Source organism: Xiphophorus couchianus, chromosome 15 (genome assembly GCF_001444195.1).
Source record: "Xiphophorus couchianus chromosome 15, X_couchianus-1.0, whole genome shotgun sequence".
Taxonomy (NCBI): domain Eukaryota; kingdom Metazoa; phylum Chordata; class Actinopteri; order Cyprinodontiformes; family Poeciliidae; genus Xiphophorus; species Xiphophorus couchianus.
In genome coordinates this window covers 20866573-20888628 of record NC_040242.1, presented here as the reverse complement: position 1 = coordinate 20888628, position 22056 = coordinate 20866573, and the positions used below count along the sequence as shown (strand labels likewise).

The window sequence follows — 22056 nt, the reverse complement described above, 5'->3', positions numbered from 1 at the left end:
CAAATGACAACTTTAACCACAATTAAACATTTTTCTTTCTCCAAAGATATTAAGTGTCAAAATGACACGTTTGGTAACGGACCGATAGGTTTTTTGGCTGCGTCGGGCTGCGAAAAGGGGAAGGTGGGAGAAATAACAGCAGTTTGTCAGTCGGACGGTAAATACGGACAGATCCAAGACAACTGCGTTTTAGAAGTTGTGAAGAACTTGCTAGATCAGTCTGAGGTGATCTTCATCTTGTTCTCTGGACTTTTCTCACTCTCAGTCATTGTATTGAAAAAAAAATGTACCTCTGCTACACTGCATTTCATTAAATGAACCATAATCTGATCATTTTCCGAAATGCTGCTGAGAATTCGTTTTTACTTTATTTTAGCTTGGATTTATTCAGTTTGTATGTAGTACAAAATAATACACCAAAATTTCAATATCTTTTCAGATCATATTAGAAATATATCTTTTTAAAAAGACAGATTTTTTTATATATATGTTACAGGTTTTGGATGAACTCACTCTTCCACTGTTCTTAGAGCAACTCAGCAATGTGACTGCCAACTTCACTGAAAAAATAACTAACTCTCCAGCCAACATTGATGCCATTGTGAGGATCCTTTTTAATGTAGCAAATTCATCATCATCTTTAGAAATTAAAATAGAAAAAGATTCCATGAAGGTATGTAATTGAGTTTTTTGTTGTTTTGTTTTGAAGAGAAATATACTTTTCAACTTTTATATATTGATTTTCTGTCATTCCAGAACATCCTGGAAACTGTAGGCACACTCACTATTGGCAAGGCAAAGACGTCGTGGGAAACCCTCAACAACAACAACACAAGAAACACTGATGAAACAAAAGAGGGCGTCAAAGTGAACAATGCCAGCTCTTCACTACTGTACTCTATTGAAAGAATCACATCCCGTCTTGTTAACAAATCCTTCAGCATTGAAACACCCCATATTTGTTTGAACAAGTTCACATTCGTGAACACCTGCAGAGTTGACTTAAACTCCTCGGTGAAAATAGACATACCCAACACTGGTGGACACAATCACTTGATAACTACCATAATATTTGCTTTCATGGATAATGTGCTTCCTCCAAGAGATAAAAGCAATTCATCATCCAAAGTAATCAATGGAAAGGTTGCACTTCTTTGGCCCGAAGACAAAATTACAAATATTTCTTTAGCATTTGATGTTCTAGATGATAGGTTGAGAAATCCTGAATGTGTTTTCTGGGATTTCAACCTCTTTGGCGGTCTTGGAGGATGGAATGACGATGGCTGCTCGCTAGTATTAAATGAAAACGGAGTGACCAGCTGCCACTGCAACCACACAACCTCGTTTTCTATTCTCATGTCACCCAACAGTTCTGATCAGTTTATATCTACCTACATAACATACATTGGACTTGCAATTTCCATTGTTTCCTTGATTATATGTCTCATCATTGAAGGCATAATTTGGAAAACAATTGGGGACAACATGACATTGTACTTTCGTCACGTCTCCATCGTCAACATCGCTCTGTCCCTACTGATTGCAGACATTTGGTTCATTATTGGAGCGGCCATTTCAAACACAAAAAGTGTGCCGGCCTGCACAGCCGCTACCTTCTTCATCCACTCTTTCTACCTGGCCCTGTTCTTCTGGATGTTAGCCTCGGCCCTGCTGCTGCTCTACCGGACTTTCAATGTCTTTGATGTAGGTCTGTCTAAAAAAGCCATGCTGATCATTGGATTCTCTTTGGGATATGGAGCTCCGCTGATCATTGCAACAATAACCATAGCTGTTACTGCTCCCTCAAATCACTACATTGGAGAAAAAAATGTCTTCTGGCTCTCCTGGGATACGCATAAAACGTCACTGGCGTTTGTGATCCCTGCCCTTACAATAGTGGCTATAAACATCATAATCCTGACTCTGGTGATATCCAAAATATTGAGGAGAAGAGTCGGAATGATTGGAACCCAAGCAAAAGAGAGGCATGCTCTGTTGGCTATTGTCAGGTGTACGGCTGTACTAACACCAATTTTTGGTGTAATTTGGGTTTTGGGAATCGGAACTATGGTTTCAGAAAACGTTGGACTCGATGTTGCATTTGCATTATTAAATTCACTTCAGGTAATAATAATTACAACATTTTTAAATTGCGATTTGTCAGTAATACCATTCTGATGTGTTGAAACTGCCTCGTCTATGTGTTTCCAAAGGGTTTCTGCATTCTGATGTTTGGATTTTTCAAAGGGAGGTTTATTATGTACGTCCCAGGAATATGTTGCCATGTTATAGCACAATCAAGTAACTGTTAGCTGTAGTTATAAAAATAACAAATATGACTAAAAAAAAATGTGACACCTTGAAATTGTGCTTGTTTCTTTAAGCTCCTCCTCTTTCCTACAGTCCCTTGTCATCACAACGTTCCTCCATTATGCTGTTTACAACTGTTCTTGTCAATCAGTCAATAAAATGGCTTGGCTTGTACTTGTATAGTGCCTTATCAAGTCCAGAGGACCCCAAAGCGCTTCACAGTCATTCACCCATGCACACACACGCCCACCCCCACCCACGCATTACATTACTGGTGGCAAGCTACTGGATAGTAGCCACAGCTGCCCCAGTGCCACCTGTTGGTGCTCTCTGACCACCACCAGTCAAGTTTATTTGCATAGCACATTTCAGCAACACAGCAGTTCAAAATACTTTACACTGTGAACACATAAGAACAAACATTATAAACATTGTATAGTCAGAAGTGTAGAAAACCAAAAAATAGACATTATATTCTGTCAAGTACCATCATCAGTACACGTCAGATATGTTGGTTAATGTTCCATTTCTTAGGAGCTTTGCACTGAGAAATAGTTTGTATAATGAGACCAGCAGACACCAGTGCAGTTCCATCAGGTGTTTGCTAATTTCTGCTGTCACTTCCAGCCCAGTTGTTTTGGGTAATTAGACGGCGCCTTACGTAATGAGCAGGCGTTTAGGCACTCTGAATGGTTGCCACGGGAGATTCTAGAATTCCTCAAACAGGCAAGAAAGAATCAAAACGTACTCCAGGTATGGTTTTGATGAGGGAATAACATCACAACCTGATAGAAGACTCAGAACCCTCCATTATACATGATGCCTTACTCCTCACCTTCAACCCTCCCTTAAAGCTCTGCCAGTTTCTCCAGAAGTGAGCCATCTCTCCTCGTCCAGTCCCAAGAGTCCACTTACAAGAGACACTAGTTATATTTGCACCAAAGTCTTAGCAACCAAACCTCTACAGAAATTACCTAAAAGAAAATATAGCTACAGTTTATGCAGCTATTAACTTTATATATATTCATGTGTCTCTTTTAAAATCGCTCCCCTAAAAGTCAGAATGATAAAATCTGGTTCAAACAAGCATTAGAGAGAGACATATAAACATAGATCTCTCTGAAATCGCCTTCAGGAAGTTCATGGAACCAGTTTAGCTGTGCAAAACACCTGGGTGGACATAGCTCCGCCTTTGAGGACGAAGCTCCTCCTTGGAGCTGCCGTTTCCGAGTCGAGCTTCCGCCTCACAGAGCGGCCCTCCGCTCTCTCAGCTCCTTCAGACTAGCCTGCAGCAATTAGCAAACAGCTGGTGAGCTCATCACACGAGCTCCTTCTCAGAGTAACGCTGGTAAAAACGTTGTTAAAGGGTTAATAGAGGAGCCATGTAGTGATGACTTCCTGAAGACAGACTTTCAGAAAGAGGAGATCTTAAAGAGACAGAGACCTAATTTCAAGATGCTAAATTAAGAAGTCAAAATTCTTTTAAGTCATATTTGATATAGACAGTATTTTTATAACAACTGAAGGTAACATGGTTATCAACTGAAGGTAACATGGTTATCTTCAGTTGTTAACTATGAAGGTAACTTCATAGTTGCCTAGAAATGGGTGTTATAAAATGGGTTTATGTGCCTGGAAGATACACAGTCCTGTCTCTTTAAATGTGACCAAATTCTGTTTTTGTAGTTCATTATATTTGCTAAATGTCCAATTAATAAATATAAACTGAGACATTTTTCTCTTACTTGCATGAAGTCTTTACATACATTAGGATGACTTTACTTTCTTTTCTTTTTTTTAACCCCTCCAGGGGGTCTTTTGTCGGCTCTAGAGTCCCTTTTCATGAAGTAGGCTGACAGGAAAGGGGGGAGGAGAGGGGGGAAGACTTGCGGTAAACGTCGCCGGGTCCGGGAGTCGAACCCGCGACAGCCGCGTCGAGGACTTGAGGCCTCCAAATGTGGGTCGTGCTAAACCCTACGCCACCACGGCACGCCCAGGATGACTTTACTTTCTAACAATTTGGGAAAACCCTGATGGCGATCTTACTGCTTTGTAAGCTTCTGAGAGATGAAGTGGATAGTCGACAGCAACATTTCAGGACATCCATCCAGGAAGTTAAAGCTTTCCCACGAATGACTCTTGGCTCCAAATGAGCATTCCACCAAATTAGTTACAAGATGGTTAGAGGATAACGCAGCAGATATTTTTGGTGTGGCTGGTTATCACAAAGTCCTGATTTCCATCCCAGGAAACATATACTGTATGTGCAGAGCTGAAAAAGTGCGTGAGGCAGCTCCACCTGACTCTTACATCAGCTCTGTTCTAATGTAGGTAGATTTGGAAGGACTCTTAAAATGTATAACCTCAGTCATTGTTTAACTGCAGTTAAACAATGACCTCAATGACCTAACTACTAACAATGGTAGTTAGTAGTTCTAACTACTGTTCTAACAAATATTAAGAGAGTGTATGTAGACTTTTGACTACTCTATAAAATATCATTCATTCTGGCATTTAGCAATTTGTAATTTCAAGTAGCTTAAAACAGGAAAAGGTTTGCACTCACCCAGCTGATTGTGGGAGGATAAGCTCATAGACAACGGGTCATTTATCATTGATGACTTTGTGTTTTTGTATTTTATGATGACAAGCACATTGAACTGCCTTGTTGCTGAAATGTGCTATACAAATAAACTTGACTGATTGATTAACTTCAGTGAGCAAAAAAAAGTCATGGTACCTTTCATACAGTGTCTGGAAGTGAATGGTTTTAGTTGAACGTTTCATGTTAGTCCTTAAGCAAGCTTTTTTTTTTTTTTTACTCAACGGGGACAACTGTTCTTGTTCCGGTTACAATTGATTCAAATGACTTTTTAAACATTTTTTTGGACCTCCAAACGATTTTGATCCCGTTCTTCAGATGCTCGTTAACGAGGAATGTAGTTATATCAGCTGTGCCAAGGCGAGAGCTGTAGCTGTTTCCCTGGTCAGTTCAGTAGTTCTTTGCAAAAAGAAGTTGCCTGAGGCATTCAACACGCTCTGCTTTGACTTAGACAAGCAGGAAACAGAAAGGAAAACGCTTCCATGCCTGTGTGGGCAAAAGAAGAATAATGTGTCAAACACGTTGGACTTGTTTTCTTGAAACCACAACGTTTCTAATTTGACTGCAGTAAGAAGTAGCAGAGTTTATACAGGGTTTAGAGGAAGTTATTATGTCAAATGCTCTCACTTCCTCAAGCCTGACAATGAATGAAGCAGAAACATTTATGCACAATGTTTTTCCTTGAGCTGCAACAGAAAATTGTCTTACTTCAGATTTTGATACGTGTGTCTGTCTCTGCTAATAATAATGTGTAAAACTTTCACAGTCACTACCCAAACACCATCCTCTACAGCAGCTCCAGGTATGAGTATAATGGATTATGTGTTTTGGTTTTTTTACACTCCTTTTACATTTGATAGATTTTAAACTTTTTCTAACCGTGATAAATATTTCGTTTTCTAAGTTGAGTCAGCATCGACTGAAGACAAACATTATGTAATATAATTGATCAGAATTAATAACTTTAACCATTTACACACCTTTATTAGTTGATTATGTAGTGTTATTTATGAATTGCAATTTTATTCCAAAATCACATTTTCCAAACGTGAAAATGCAAAAATAACCACAAAAAAAATGGATAAAAATTTAATTTTAAGTGGGAATTTCTAAGGCTTCCTAAGGGTCTCTTTTAATATGGAATCCCCAAAATGCCATGTCTCCTGTTAGGGTCAATATTGACATATTTTTTGTTTTTCAAAATGAAATTTTTAAAAGAATCTTCATTAAAAGTAAGCTATTTATACTGTGCATTTTCTTGCTTTGTAATATGATTTATACATATTTAAAGAATGTCATTACAAATAAGTGTCAAACTGATTTATTTTTTGAGTAATCGGCTTTCAAAAACCCCATCTTTTTCTATTCAAAGGTGGGTTTGTGGCAAGGTACACCCACCCACCAAAATCTCAAAAACTGTTAGACATAACAGTTTTTTCTGCTCTTTTCTGGTAATACACTTAGTAGAAAAATTCATTTAGAGTATTAAAAATCGAAGGAAAAAAATTGACTGCCGGTACCTACATTTATACTGCTGCAGGTACGGAAGACCACAAATGCAACAATTCAGTCATACAGAAATCTATTGTTAATCTCTTCATGCTAAATAAATAAAAAACTTATTATTCAAATATTTAGACATTATTTCAGTTTGAGTCATGCAGAATTGATCTGATTGTTTCCATAGCAACGATCAGAAGCAAGGCCATGCCTCAGAACAGAGAGGTCACTGATGTACATGATGCCATTTATGACATCACAACAGATCAAAGAAGTTCTAAGCCTTTTAATGCTTGAATGCTTGAATCTCAATACATCAGTTAGTATCGAAACAGTTCTTTCAGGTTTGACTTTGTGTCTCTTAAGAATGTCTACGATTTCAACAGCGCTAGTCCCCATCTTTATGCCAATAGGTTTTGGTCTTGGATACATGGTGTCGACAGGGATGCAGAAAATATTTGATCATTTTCTCCCAGGAAACGATACAGACTCTCATGAGAGAGATTTGTTTTGGGACGAAGTTTCGCCCGTTCCCAAAGGACAAGCTAACCCGGCTGGGGAGATTCTTTGCAGAGGTTGTGGCAAACAACAGAAGACAGTTGTCTGTGGAACTTCACTAGACAGAACTGCAGTCAAGCCTGCTGTCTTGAAACAGCGTGCTGACTTGGAACAAGGTGAGCCGGCTAGGAAAGATTGTTTTGCCAATATGGACAATGACTTGGATGATTCAGATCCGGACAAGGACAGCACAGCTCAGCTTTTCATTTCACTGATTTCAACAGTTGCATTTTCATTGATAAATGGCTAATCCTGGGATTCATTATGAGAAGCAAACGCATGGGAAGAAACAACAGTCCGCATAAAATCCCACCCAACGGTTTCTCCTGCCACTACTCGAAATCAACAAAGCAGGTTTTGGAAAGGAGCAAGAAACATAAAATTTTGTGAGGAAAATATCAAAAGTTAATATCCTGTTTGCAGGCACTCTGGCTTTCTGTCAAGCTCTAAAGTCATGAATGTTTGGTTAACTAGTCCGGGGGAGGTGAGGGGACATTGAGTCCATGTTCCATGCCTCCATTATCGAGGCGGTTTATCCAAGCTGTGGCCACAAAGTTGTTGGTGCCTGTTGCGGCGGAAACCCTCAAACCCGTTGGTGGACACCTTCGGTGAGGGATGTTGTCAGGCTGAAGGAGTCCTATTGGGCCTTATTGGCCTGTGGGACCCCTGAAGCAGCTGATGGGTACCGGCAGTCCAAGTGGCATGTGGCTCAGACATGGGAGGAGTATGGAGAGGCCATGGAAAAAGACTTCCGCACGGCTTCGAGGCGATTCTGGTCCACCATCTGGTGTCTCAAGAGGGGAAAGCAGTACAGCACCAACACCGTTTATAGTGGGGATGGTGTGCTGCTGACCTCGACTCGGGACGTTGTGGGCCGGTGGGCAGAACACTTCGAAGACCTCCTCAATCCCACCGACATGCCTTCCATTGAGGAAGCTGAGCCTGGGGACTCTGGGTTGGGTTCTCCAATCTCTGGGGACGAGGTCGCCGAGGTGGTTAAAAAGCTCCTCGGTGGCAGGGCCCCGGGGTTGGATGAGATCCGCCCGGAGTTCCTTAAGGCTCTGGATGTTGTAGGGTTGTGTTGGCTGACGCGACTCTGCAATATCGCATGGATATCGGGGGCAGTTCCCCTGGATTGGCAGACTGGGGTGGTGGTCCCCCTGTTCAAAAAGGGGGACCGAAGTGTGTGCTCCAATTATAGAGGGGTCACACTCTTAAGCCTCCCTGGCAAGATCTATTCAGGGGTCCTGGAGAGGAGGGTCCGTCGGATAGTCGAACCTCGGATTCAGGAAGAGCAGTGTGATTTTCGTCCTGGTCGTGGAACACTGGACCAGCTCTACACCCTCAGCGGGTCCTGGAGGGTGCATGGGAGTTTGCCCAACCAGTCTACATGTATTTTGTGGACTTGGAGAAGGCGTTCGACCGTGTCCCTCAGCGAGCCCTGTGGGCTGTTCTCCGGGAGTATGGGGTACCAGGCCCTTTGATACGGGCTGTCAGGTCCCTGTATGACCGGTGTCGGAGTCTGGTCCGCATTGCCGGCAGTAAGTTGGGCTTGTTTCCAGTGAGAGTTGGACTCCACCAGGGCTGCCCTTTGATTCTGTTCATTACTTTCATGGACAAAATTTCTAGGCGCAGCCAAGGTGTTGAGGGGATCCGTTTTGGTGGCCTTAGGATCTCATCTCTGCTTTTTGCGGATGATGTGGTCCTATTGGCTTCATCAGGCCGTGATCTACAGCTCTCATGGGAGCAGTTCGCAGCCGAGTGTGAAGCGGCCGGGATGAGGATCAGTGCCTCCAAATCCGAGGCCATGGTCTTGAGCCGGAAAGCTTCTCTGGGTTGGAGGGAGTGGGAGGGGGTGTCCTGCAACAAGTGGAGGAGTTTAAGTATCTCGGGATCTTGTTCACAAATGAGGGAAGAAGGGAGCAGGAGATCGACAGATGGATTGGCGCAGCGTCTGCAGTAAAGCGGGCGCTGTACCTGTCTGTCATGGTCAAAAAGCAAAGCTCTCGATTTACCGGTTGATCTACGCTCCCACCCTCATGGTCATGGGCTTTGGGTCATGACCAAAAGAACTAGATCACGGATACAAGCGGCTGAAATGGGTTTTCTCCGCAGGGTGTCTGGGCTCTCCCTTAGACATAGGGTGAGAAGCTCAGTCATCCGGGAGGGACTCAGAGTAGAGCCGCTGCTCCTTCACATCGAGAGGAGCCAGTTGAGGTGGCTCGGGGGCATCTGGTCAGGATGCCTCCTGGTCGCCTCCCTGGTGAGGTGTTCCGGGCACGTCCCACTGGGAGGGGGCCCCGGGGAAGACCCAGGACACGCTGGAGAGACTATGTTTCTCAGCTGGCTTGGGAAGGCCTTGGGATTCCCCTGGAGGAGCTGGAACAAGTGGCTGGGGAGAGGGAAGTCTGGGCGGAGAAGATCCAGAGAATTAAGAAGATGAAGAAGACAAAGAAGACCTCCTGTCATGATTTGGGTGGTGAGGCGGAGGCAGCAGACCCAGGGTAAGATGAATAAGATGGTTTAATAATGAAGGTAGTCCAAAAATCCAAAAACATACAAAGTCCAGGCAGCACAAAGGAGCGGATGCAGAAGCTTGCAGACAGTGACAACAGGACAAACACGATGAGGACCCGACAAGGAACAAAGAACACTGGTGGGGTTAAATGCACAGAGGGTAATCAAGGAGACAAGAAACACCTGGGAACAATCAAGGGGAGACAGGACAACACGGAGACTCAGAGAGACAGAAACTCAAAATAAACACAGATAAGGGACAGATCCCGACATTACCCCCCCCCTCAAGGGCGGCTACCAGACGCCCCCCCACCCCAAAAAAAACCAAGAAAAACCAAGTCCAAAAAACACCACTAGGGTGGGCGGAGGGGCGCTGGACAGGGGGCTAGAGTCCGAAAAAAAACCCAAAAAACAACCCAACAGAGTGGGCGGAGGCACAGGAAGGGCTAACAGTCCAACACAAACAAAAAACAACCCATCCACAATGGGCGAAGGCAAAGGAGGCAGACCGTCGTGGGAGGTCCGGCGGACGTCTTCGGCGCAGGAGGCAGAACCCAAGGGGAGGGTCCGGCGGACGTCGTCGGCGCAGGAGGCAGGACCCAAGGGGAGGGTCCGTTGGGCGACGTCGGCGCAGGGACCGAGCCACAGGAGGTGGGTCCGGCGGGCGACGGCGGCGCAGGGACCGAGCCACAGGAGGCGGGTCCGGCGGGCGACGGCGGCGCAGGGACCGAGCCACAGGAGGCGGGTCCGGCGGGCGACGGCGGCGCAGGGACTGAGCCACAGGAGGCGGGGACTCGGAAGGAACACTAGAAGGCGCTGAGACGGGAACACTAGAAGGCGCTGAGGTGGGAACACTAGAAGGCACTGAGGCGGGAACACTAGAAGGCGCTGAGGCGGGAACACTAGAAGGCGCTGAGGAGGGAACCCTAGACACCTCTGAGGAGGGAACACTAGACACCTCTGAGGAGGCCGAATACCCCCTAACAGGAGCAGGCCACGCCCACAGCCGTGCCATCTGTCGGCCAGGTGCCAGGCGGGCTGCCTGGAACCCCATTCCCATGGGGACAATTTCCGAAGCAGGGGCTGGAGCGGAGGCTGGAGCGGACTCTGGAGGCACAGGGGCAGCGGCTGCGCGAGGGTCGGAGAAGCCGGTGCTGGAACTGGATGTGGTGCTAGTGCCGGAGACGCTAAGGCTGGGCTGGGTGAGCGGAAGTCCGGCTCCGAAGGCAGAGGGTCGCCAGCCAAGAAGGCTAGACCTGCCTGGCGTTCCCACTCTGCCTCCTGTTTTAGCCTCTCCAACCCCAGGGACTGGAGTTGGTCGGCCCATCCCTCCAGCACCAGTAGTAACCTGATGGCTGCCCCGATGCGTCTGTGCGCAAAGTATGGCTCCGCCACAATCTCCACAAAGACTCTGACATTAAATAATAATTCATCCCAACGCGCTGGGTCCATGTTGAAAAAATCTCTTAAATCACGTGCCTCACCGTGGTTACTTGTGGTCGGGTCCTACTGTCATGATTTGGGTGGTGAGGCAGAGGCAGCAGACCCAGGGTAAGATGAATAAGATGGTTTAATAATGAAGGTAGTCCAAAAATCCAAAAACATACAAAGTCCAGGCAGCACAAAGGAGCGGATGCAGAAGCTCGCAGACAGTGACAACAGGACAAACACGACGAGGACCCGACAAGGAACAAAGAACACAGGTGGGGTTAAATACACAGAGGGTAATCAAGGAGACAAGAAACACCTGGGAACAATCAAGGGGAGACAGGACAACACGGAGACTCAGAGAGACAGAAACTCAAAATAAACACAGATAAGGGACAGATCCCGACACCTCCCTATCACCACTGTTTGCACCATGAAACATAGCAATTAAGGCAATGCCCAACAGTAAACAACACTCAACTTTTTAGCGCAATTTGTTGATTTTGCGTTAATTTGATTGATATAATTTGGCAGTAAGCAGATAAAAACTGCATTGATTTGATTGACAACATAATATTTAAGCACACCTGGTGTTTGGTCTAGAATCTAGAGGGCCACATTAAAAGTTATGATGGGCCGGATTTGGTCCACCGGCCTTGAGTTGACACGTGTTCTAAATAAATCGGTATGTTTTGCATCCAGTGAAAACAACAACTATAATCCCTAATTATATATATTAGAAGCAGCATACTGAAGCATCTCACCATATTTGATTAGAGCAGTAGCTTAAAAACAAGATTGTACCTTGTTTTAAACCAAAGTAAAACTGCAGACACAAAATATCAAAACCAAGAAATGCTTGCAGTGTGCCTAAATTTGCTAAACAGCTGTTTCTGTACTTAATACTAAAACTACTGTTTTCCTATAACCATTACCTGCAACTTTACCCATCCAGCTGTTTTGTTGCCACCTTTATTAAAATATCTAGACTTTTATTAGTCCATGTACACTTATGCCAGTGGACGTCACTATGACTTACGGATTTAAAGAGATAGTCCAAAGAAAGAGTAGGAAATCTGCTACCTGTCACTAAAGGTAACAGAAAATTGTGGAGACGACAAAATCAGGGTTAGGTTACTAAACAACATGACCTGGTTTGAAAATTTTATGTAAGACTGCTCAGTCCAACATGTAAAACTGAAGAGTATGGCACTACTGCACACACAGATGTGTCCGTCTGCCTAATTTTTGGGACTAACCAGAGAAGGAGCCAAGAAACATGGTAACTCTGGACAAGCAGCCGATATACACAGCCTTAGATGAGGGGAGTCTATTGAGTGAACAACTATTGGCTGTTCACTTCATAAATCAGACCTTAATGGAAGGTTGACAAATAGAAACTCATTAGTTAAAAAAAGCCAGAAAAAAAAGCACAATTACCATTTTCCCACAAGGGGTTCAACTTCCAACAGGTCAAGAGCAGCTATACAGCCTCCTGCTCTGAATAAACGGCCCAGTCAAAACCTGGACCTTACTTCAATTGACGATCTGTGGCACTCATCCAGTCTTGACTGAGCCGGAGCTAATTAAAATGGGTGCACATTTTTCAGATGTACGAAGCAGGTAGAGTCCAAAAGACTTGCAACTCTAAGTGGAACAAAAGGGGGGATTCTACAAATTACTGACTAGATTACTGACAGAAATCTTTTATAACCATCTATCCCTTTATCACAAGTAAAAGTACACCGAGTTTGTTGAGCGTTCATTAGTAAGGTACTGCATCAACATTTCATCCGACTCAGGCCCTACTTGGATATTTTAGTGAAATATCTCCTCATAACTCACAAAGAAAATGAGAAAAGACTCCTAAAATATTGGAGCACAAGTGTTTCTGTCCTTCCTGTATCCTAAAACCTTTCTGCAAAGACCTGCAGGACATCTCGAGTCACTCAGGCATCCCAGCTACATGTGAATGTCATCAGCATCAGTTCACGCATGGCCAAGGCAACCTTGCACCCTCGCACCCCTGGCCGTGAAACCCCTCCTCAGGGGAGGGAAGGCGTTAGGGCCTAGCTGGCCGTTCTTCTTTCCAGATCAGCACACTAGAGCCGACCGGATCAAAAACGTAGTCGCAACAAAATACCCGCCTCCCTCCCCCCCGTCGGCCGCCTCCTCAGGTTTCAACCCAGCTGCCACGTTCCGCCTGCGAGTGCAGACATTCGAGAATAAATGGTTGAAAGAACCCTTTTGAGTTATGATGTTTGGGCAACACGCTTCGTCCGAGCAGCTGCTCCGTAATCCCTTTTTTTTTTTTAATCTACGCTGTGTTTGGTGGAAAACTTGGTGGTAGATGAGAGAACCGTTCAGCAGAGGAAGATTACAGAAGAGAAAATTAGCTTTGGCAGGATGCACTTTATGGGAGGCAGGAAAGAGGCTGGGTTCACAGTCCTGGTCGCCGTTCGCTCCAAAAAAGCTCCAAACAACATCTGAGGTAACAATGGATACCTGTGACGCCAGTGGGTTTGAGAGCATCCCATCAATAAATAATTTCTTTTGTTCTCAACTGCGTCGCACACGCTCACCCGTAATCTTTTGCTGGAGTGATGCGGTTCTGGCACAAGGACATGCTTGGCTCCATGAAAGACCTGGAAACGGAACACAATCATACATCTCTAGATAGGGTAGAAAGTACAAAGAACTCTGTTTTATGTTTCATTTATGTCACGAGAAAAGGTTGACTCTGACAAAGCTAGACGAATGAAAGCTCAAGAGGGAAGATGAACTTGTAAAAAAGATATGAAGTCTGGATTCTATCCTACTTTGACAAAGGAGTGAATTTCTGCCAAAAACCTTCACACTTTTTAGATTAATCTCAGAAATGTTTTAGAAAAAGAGTAGAAAGTTCTGAACTTTCTCAGAATATCTCTTTGCTAGGAGATATTTTCCTAGCATATCTCCTAGCAAAGATAGGAGATATGTTGTCTCCCATATATAGGAGATTTGCTAGCATTTCTCCTAGCAAAGAAATGCTAGGAGAAAATGCATATTTTTTTATATTAGTCCTAGAAATCTTCTAGAACAAAAACATTACCATTTCTAAGTTTAGAAATGCACTGCATTTCTAAACATAATATTCATTCACTGTTTAGTGCAGGAATATTCTTATTCCTATTTAGTGCAGGTGACAAAATGCACGACAGAAAACAAGGTAGAGAAATCTGAGTCAAAGTTCTGCTACTGACAGAAAGATGGAGAACTATTATACAATGTCTGCATCCGGGAGAAACAAAAATGCAAAATTGTAAATAAAATATACCATCAAATATTTTCACTTATGTCTCACTACATAATTCAGACTGGGCAGAAATGCATATATCATTGAAATGAATTAAACATAGACTAAACATATCATGACTCAGATATTTTTTTCCATGGTCCTGTGCCACAGTGGATCATGAATATGATTAGCTGTCGGCTTTGATCATGAAAGTTCATTAGTGTTGGCTAATGCTCATCCTGCCACACCATTAAGAATATTAGAGAAAACAAAATTTAAAACAATATTATATATATATGTACAAGGAAGCATTTTAAATTCAGTAGTGTGTGTGTGTGCGTGTGTATGCGTGTGTGTGTGTGTGTGTGTGTGGATGCATTTTGGGGGCTACCTTGTTGAAAAAAACCAATACTTGGCTGGAGAATCGTTAAAGTTGCTCCGTAGCTTCCTAATAGCAAGAAACTAAATTTTAGTATCGACACTAGTCCTCTGTAGCTCAGGATGTGAAATACTTCAATCCTGAAATGGATAAAAAAAAAAAATCTCATGCCATCTCATTGTTTTAAGTTGAATATATCACTATGGCCCTAACGTATATATTGATTATTGCACATATAGCTGTTTTGATTGAAAATATTTGTCCAGATTTACAAACCGTTAATTTTTACAACTACCAGCTGTCTTTTTCTGGTGTAAATATTAGAAGGACCTCAATGTAAAGCTTCCCACTGTAGCTTGAGGTGGAAAACCAACAGCAGTGCTGCTTTGTATTCTGTTAATCTCAATAGACAAACATTAACTGAGCTGGATTTATACGGTTGTGCAACAGGGGAACTAGAGCCAGCCTTGTTTCTTGGCTTTCTTTATAGTCGGTAAAAGTATTGGAGAACGGTATTCTCTTGTGGCTGAACGGGAAAAAAAAGAAGCTTTTTCAACGTGAACTACACTATTTTAAGGAAAATCAAACAAGGTGAATTATTCCTCTTGTGTTGTGAACTCCTGCTCAATAAATGTGTTCTACTGAAGTAAAAGAGCGTGGATTAATGTTTAATTTGCATTTCTGAGGTTGGCTTTGGGATCAAATCTTCATAATGCTTTTTTCAGTGAATATGCTGGTTCACTGTTTAGAAATTAGAGAGATTTAATGTTTCCCTCTAAACATTAAATCCTTTGCACGGTCTATGGAAATATCAATTCTAACTGGTTTCCATTTGAACTGGAACACATTAGTAGCTCTCAATGCTTTTTCCTGGTTTACTCCAGTGCAGTACTTTACTTTTATACGTTTGCTTTTATTTGCAAATAATTCTCATCAGCTATTTCCTCTGAGTTACACCAGTGATGCAATATCTTTGGTAAGATTGAATCATTCATATTCCTGGTAGATTTAAATTTAAAACCATATATATTTACCAATTTTTACCAACATGTTTCTGACTGGAAGTAAAAACAACATTTTCAAGTCATCCAACTTGAATATGACAGAGAACATAGATATGGAGATAGATACAGATTAATCAAAAATAATTAATTATTAACCATATACCCATAGAAGAGTAAACATTGTTTTTGACATAACGTTTTTTCTTTTTTAGATTGGAAATTTAAATGTTTTGTTGTATTTTGACGGACGCTATCATTTTCATTCAAAGACAAATGTTCCAGTTGAATTTAAATACTTTTTTTTTTTCATATTTACCAGCTTTATGAATAATCCTGGGCTTCACTGTCCTTACCGTGGCTCACACAGTGATGTGTGTGGTGCTGTAAACCTGTTTTGTTCTGTATAATTGTGTCTTCTTCCTTCACAGAGCTGGTGGACTTCGATGTGATTCTTGACCTCCGCATTCCGCTCTCCGGCGTTCCAGACGACATACTTGAGTTCATCCGAAGCGTTCTGGGGAATGAAACCTTCCCTGCAACCATCTCACAGTCTTTGGAAGTGACAGAGATGCTACTAACCACAGGTAACACTTTTTCAACATTTTGTCTTACGAGTGTGTGAGCGACGTCCTTGCTAATTTCTTGATATTCTTTTTTCCGTGTCTGGTTCACCACACCATGACTGAATAGTCAGATAATTCCCAGGACTAGAACCCGACTACATGCTTAAGAAATAATCCAGCATTTTGTTCACTCGGATCAGAGAAAAATCTAAAAGTAGTAGGAAACTGGCGACCCGTTTGAACCTTTTTCTTAACCAGATGTTGCACAAATCAGTGGTTGAAGTGGGTAAAATAATAAATGCACTGGAATCCATTGATGTCAGTCACTATTTGCTATCCATTAATCAGATTAAAGATACTTATTGAAGCCTTTCTATTTTTATCTATTTTCCCTAGTGCAAAGATATTCAGTTTCCTTCCTCATGCGTCTCAGGGAAAGACGTCTGAACTATTCTCTGACGTTATCAGTGTGAGGGAAACTCGCACGTAATACCCTGCAGCCGGACTCAAACATAAACAGTGGAGGGAAGAGAGAAGTGAAGGTTTTCTACCTGGAAGTACAGGCAACGTTTTGAGTTTGTGTCAGCTAAAGAAGACAATATCAAGATTCCACTGTGCCGGCGCATCAACTTTTACCTACCTTAAGAAAAGCATGAAATTTGACAAAACATTTGGAGTCGCAGCACGGTACAGTCAAACACCACTAGGTGTTAGAGTCCTGAGGTCTCCCACCGTACAAAAGACAAAAGCAGGACTTCGATTCAAAACCAGGAAGTGGAGGAGAGTTGAAGAAGTTGGTTGTTGTAGATGAAATTCTGCCCTTACACACAGTACGCGTTCCCTAGTTTTATGTCATAGTAAGCTTCTGTCTGTTCCTCTCAGAACATGTTTTATTTTCTTTCCTGGAGAAGACACCATGTTGATGTAGCAGGGGCTGCCGTTGGCAGCCGGTGAAAATAACTAATAAAGTTATTTGTGACTTAACTTAGTTACTTTTAAAATCAGGTAATCAGTAAAGTAACTAGGTTACTTTTTCAAAGCATAATCAGAAATCAAGTTACTTTTTCAAGTACTATTTACAAGCCCTGATGACTCTGAAGCACTTCACCAGACACCCACCAGCACAACGATGGTGACAAGCTACCTGATAGCAGGCAAAGATCTTGTCCAAGTGGGGTTTTGAACCAGTAACCCTCATCTCCTGGGCCACTGGCCCGCCTGCAGTCCGTCGTTTCCAATACTGATTTATTAGTTGTTCTACATTCACAGATTTAACAACACATTTAGGTTCTAAATGGTTTAGAAATGTTAAACATGCTATGTTAAAACAGCGATTGTAGGACAGGTATTAGGGATTGCAGGATAGTATTTCCTATGCACCTATGTTGTGGTTCACTTAAATCTATGATGCTAATAGTGAACAATTCTTCTTGTCTAAAACACACAGCCTGCTCTCCAAACTCCACTGACAGACTGCTGTGTGATTGTGAGGATGGTTTTGCTTGGCCATGTGACAAGTGCAACGGCAGCAACTCATGCAGCAACGTCAGCAGTCAAACCTGTACTTGCGTATATGGACTTCCTTCTGACAACGAGTACTGCCAGCCAATCACAAGTAAGCGAAATCTTATTGAGTTGATATTTATGCAATTTGATTTGAATGGTGTAACTGTGTCTAGGTGATATAATTTGAATTATGACATCTGGTTCTCTTATGACATCTGGTTCTCAGCTGAATGCTGATCCAGAATGCTGCTGCTGGCGTTCTCACTAAAACCAGGAAGATAGAGCACATAACACCAGTTTTAAAGTCTCTCCACTGGCTCCCTGTAGCTCAAAGAATAGACTTTAAAATATTGTTGTTAGTTTACAAATCACTGAATGGCTTAGCACCACAATACATTAAAGATCTGCTGTATCAACCTTCCAGAACCTCTCAGGTCTTCCGGTTCTGGTTCTGCTCTGCATCCCCAGAACCAGAACCAAACAAGGAGAAGCAGCTTTCAGCATCTATGCACCACAAATCTGGAACAAACTTCCAGAAAACTGTAAAACAGCTGAAACACTGACTTCCTTTGAATCTAGACTAAAAACCCACCTGTTTAGGATTATATTTGAAACGTAATCAATTACAAATTTATTGATGGAACTTGACTTAATGTCATGTTTTGATTGTTGGTTCTACCTTTCATTGTGTTTGATATGATGTAAAGCACTTTGAAATGCTTTGCTGCTGAAATGTGCTATACAAATAAAATTTGATTGATTGATTGATTGATTAAGGTTTTGTATTTTTTGGGACATAAACACAAACATTTAATCTGCTGTTGTTCCACAGATAACTCCTTCTGCCCAACTCCACCTCCAGGTATGTAAAGAATAAAGACGTCGACAAAGTTTGCAGTCTGCTCCTGAAAACAGTTTTAACAAACTCTGAATCAACGTGAAACTGACTTGTTTGTTTTTAAGCTACCAGGATATATACATGTTATGGAATATATTATTATTATTATTATGTCACATAAACAGTAGAAAAAGGTCTGAAATGATTAGCATTTTAGCGACTATATGTAATTTTAAACAATCTTACTTCAGACTGAAGTTTGCTTTGTCTCACTGTTTATATTTTCACGTAGGAAAGAATGTAAAGTCGATAATGTGCTTTGATTTTTTTCTTCTTTTTTTCTTTTATTACAGTATTGACAATGATGACAACAGCCATGCCAAGTACAACAACACCGTCTCCTCCCACAAATTACGGTATGACCCTAAATATGCTACAAATATAGTTCTGGGTGTGAGCTTGAGAGCTTGAGCTCTGTTGCTTTTGAACGAAGCGGAGGACATTATGAAGAAACAATTAGAGAAAAGGATCAAAGTTCTATGTTTACATTTCTGAATGTGGTTTTATGTGATCATATTGTTTGTGTAAGTTCAAAAAGAAGCATAGATGTGTACAGAACAGTGAAGCACAACAAAGTGTTTAAATGTCAGTGACTGATGTGGAAAAACTGAAGAAATAAGTTATGTTTTTTCTTAAACTACCAGAGTTAAAAACATGAACCAAGACATTTTAATTGATCTGAACTAATTCCAGATGTGAAGGTTTCTCTATTCCTTTTTTTTTAAATTCCAAGTCTAAAGTTTCACTCTCCTACTTTAATTCGATGGGTTGGCTTTTTAGTGCAGATTCCTATTTATGTATTAAGCACTGTACTTCAAAAAGTAGATATAAAATTACACTATGTTGCCAAAAGTATTGGCTCATTTGTATTTACACACATGAGAACTTAAATAACCTCCCATATTTGTTCCAAACACTTTGGGCCTGTAGCCCCATGTTGCATCTAAAACAGGTCCAACTCTTGTTGGGCGGCTGTTTACAAGGACTAAGGATATACAGTATGTTCATTAGATTTTTTAAAACCATTTTCCTAAAAAAAAATAAATAAATAAACATCCTTAATTGCCCTTTTATTGTGAGAAGAGCAAGCCCTACGGATATAAAACAGACCTGTAGCATAATCCCGTTTGCAGCAAAGTGTATACTTGACACAATGCAGTCAGGCAAGTGTGATTCTCCCTACAGCTGTCAAACCCAGCTTGTTTCATTGGAAACCCGGAAAACATGATTCACACCAGAAAGCATGTCTCTCAGCTCCAGAGTTCAGTGGCTGACTGCACCCAATGCCTGGCATTGCAATGAAGGTTTGATCATTGACGTCCATGAAGTTCAGTATGCACGTTTCTGGATCTAATCTGAAAGCCAGGTTTACATCAAGTGACAATGCAGGACACTGGCAAGTCTGTGATTATACACAGCCTGTCACTTTGTGATGGAGATACGTTAATTTCTCTCTTTGATATAAAGCCACTAAAACCATGTTGGAGTTCACCAGGTAAGTCTGCATGCCTAGGTGTTGAGTTTAATACACCTGTAGCCAACAAAGTGATTTGAACACTGACTTTAATATTTTGAAGCAATGATTCAAAAGAAAAATCTGGAAGAAAAGAAAGCCAGGAACCAGAAAAGGTAAGGTTGCATGGTCAGACAAAATGGAATCTTTCATTCTGACGGCAAAGTGATTTAATCAAAAGGTTGACAAAACTGGATTTTAGAATTACATATATGAAAACGTTTACATTTTGTCACATGAAACATGTTTTTTTTTTTATTTTACAGAAACATCAACCATCCTGACAACCACATCGTCTCCTCCACCTTATGGTAACAATTAATTTCTCTGACTTGGATCTGAAATTCCCATTTTTGAATATATCAGGAAAAAACACCAAAAGGACCAAATGTGTAGCCATGGGAAAGTGAGAACTCAGAATAAGCAAGCAATTTAACCAATTGTTTAAATAATAGATAGACCTTTGAAACCGATTTGAGATGATTGCTTTTTTTTAATTACAGAAACATCAATCGTCATGTCAACTACATCGTCTCCTCCAACACCTTATGGTATGAAACAGATTACAAGGTTTTTTCCAGGTCAAGTAAGAAGAAATGACGAGTGTTTACATTTTGCTCACATAATCTGACAATGTGTACACTAATATAATTACCCACGTAAGACGCTATGCATTGCACCATTAGGAACTCTCTTTTGTCCCACCATTGAGTAAGATGTGCTATGATAAAAAGACTGTTGATTTTGACACAGACCGGGAGCTGTAGCAGGTTTTTAGTAATATATGTAAATAATGGTCAAGTATCTCTTATGCAAGTGCTAAAATGTTTCTCTGGATGACAATTTGCATGATTACAAGAAAACAACGATGAATTGTCTTGTGTTCACCTCAACAGAATCAGAGGACATTGGCATCGTTCTTGATTTGCACTTCCCGTTCTCCAACGTTCCACCCGATATCCTTGATTTGATAAGAGCAGCTTTGGAAAATGAAACATTTCCTGTGACACTGTCACAGTTTGTAGAAGTGATAGAATTAAACTTGACCACAGGTAAGAGAGTCTGTTCAAACAAAGCCTAATTTGTAAAGTTAGCATTACTGCTGATGACAATGATGATTTTATCCTTTAAAATGTCACCAGTCTGCTCTCCAAATGCTACTGATGGACTGAGGTGTGAATGTGAGGATGGCTATTCTTGGCCGTGTGACATGTGCAATGGAAACAATTCATGCAAAGATGTCAGCAGTCAAACTTGTACATGCAAATATGGACTTCTTTCCAATGAAGAGTTCTGTCAACCAATCACAAGTAAGCTTGCTAATTTGCTTACTTGCTAAGTTTAAGGCATTACTAAAATAAGAGGATTCTGCTTCTTTTTTTTTTTTTAAATAGATGCAATTATATCATTTTTAACTGGAGCATTTATGTTTTGGTTTGCAGACATTGATTTGTGTCCCACGACTTCTCCAGGTATGGAAACACATAGCTCTGGGTTGTAGCTTATGATCTGCTTATGAAAGTATTGAACTTTAACCTTTTTTTGGGGAGGACAAAAAGATTACAGTTGACTTAAATGATTTAACCACCAAAGTGAAATATGTGTTTCTTAAATACTTTAGCACAAGTAACATAAAAGCATTTTATAAGTGTCACATGTACAGTAAAAGTGACAGTGTTCTATTTTATCAGTAATGTTCAGACGTTTACGTCTTTCCGTTTTTTCTGCTTCCATCTTGTCTAGCTGTACATACAAATGTATGAGGTCTAAAAAGCTTGGTTGGTTAGGGAAAACTTACCTTGGTAGATCAAATCGACGTGTCATCAATATCCACATGCAAAATTCATGATCATTTTTCTCTGTCTTGGATAGCATTCTGAAAGTTATAAGAGGACAAAGTGAGACAGAATAATTTTAATTGGTATTGTTTTGATCATTTAAAGAAGAAATCAAAAATTGAAAGACAAATGGGATTAATTGTACCGCTGCAATATTTACCAG

At 41.5% G+C, this 22056-nt stretch overlaps 1 protein-coding gene across 1 annotated transcript in view; it reads left to right on the top strand.

The window, feature by feature from the left end:
- Nucleotides 1–21556, top strand: part of LOC114158852 (uncharacterized) — a 29062-nt gene extending 7506 nt beyond the window's left edge. The window contains exons 3-11 of the mRNA XM_028040745.1: nucleotides 16004–16159; nucleotides 17586–17753; nucleotides 18477–18506; nucleotides 18836–18898; nucleotides 20322–20366; nucleotides 20559–20606; nucleotides 20952–21107; nucleotides 21198–21365; nucleotides 21498–21556. Of these exons, the coding sequence (XP_027896546.1) occupies nucleotides 16004–16159; nucleotides 17586–17753; nucleotides 18477–18506; nucleotides 18836–18898; nucleotides 20322–20366; nucleotides 20559–20606; nucleotides 20952–21107; nucleotides 21198–21365; nucleotides 21498–21556 (893 nt within the window). The remainder of the gene's footprint in view (nucleotides 1–16003; nucleotides 16160–17585; nucleotides 17754–18476; nucleotides 18507–18835; nucleotides 18899–20321; nucleotides 20367–20558; nucleotides 20607–20951; nucleotides 21108–21197; nucleotides 21366–21497) is intronic.
- Nucleotides 21557–22056: the final 500 nt, after the last annotated feature.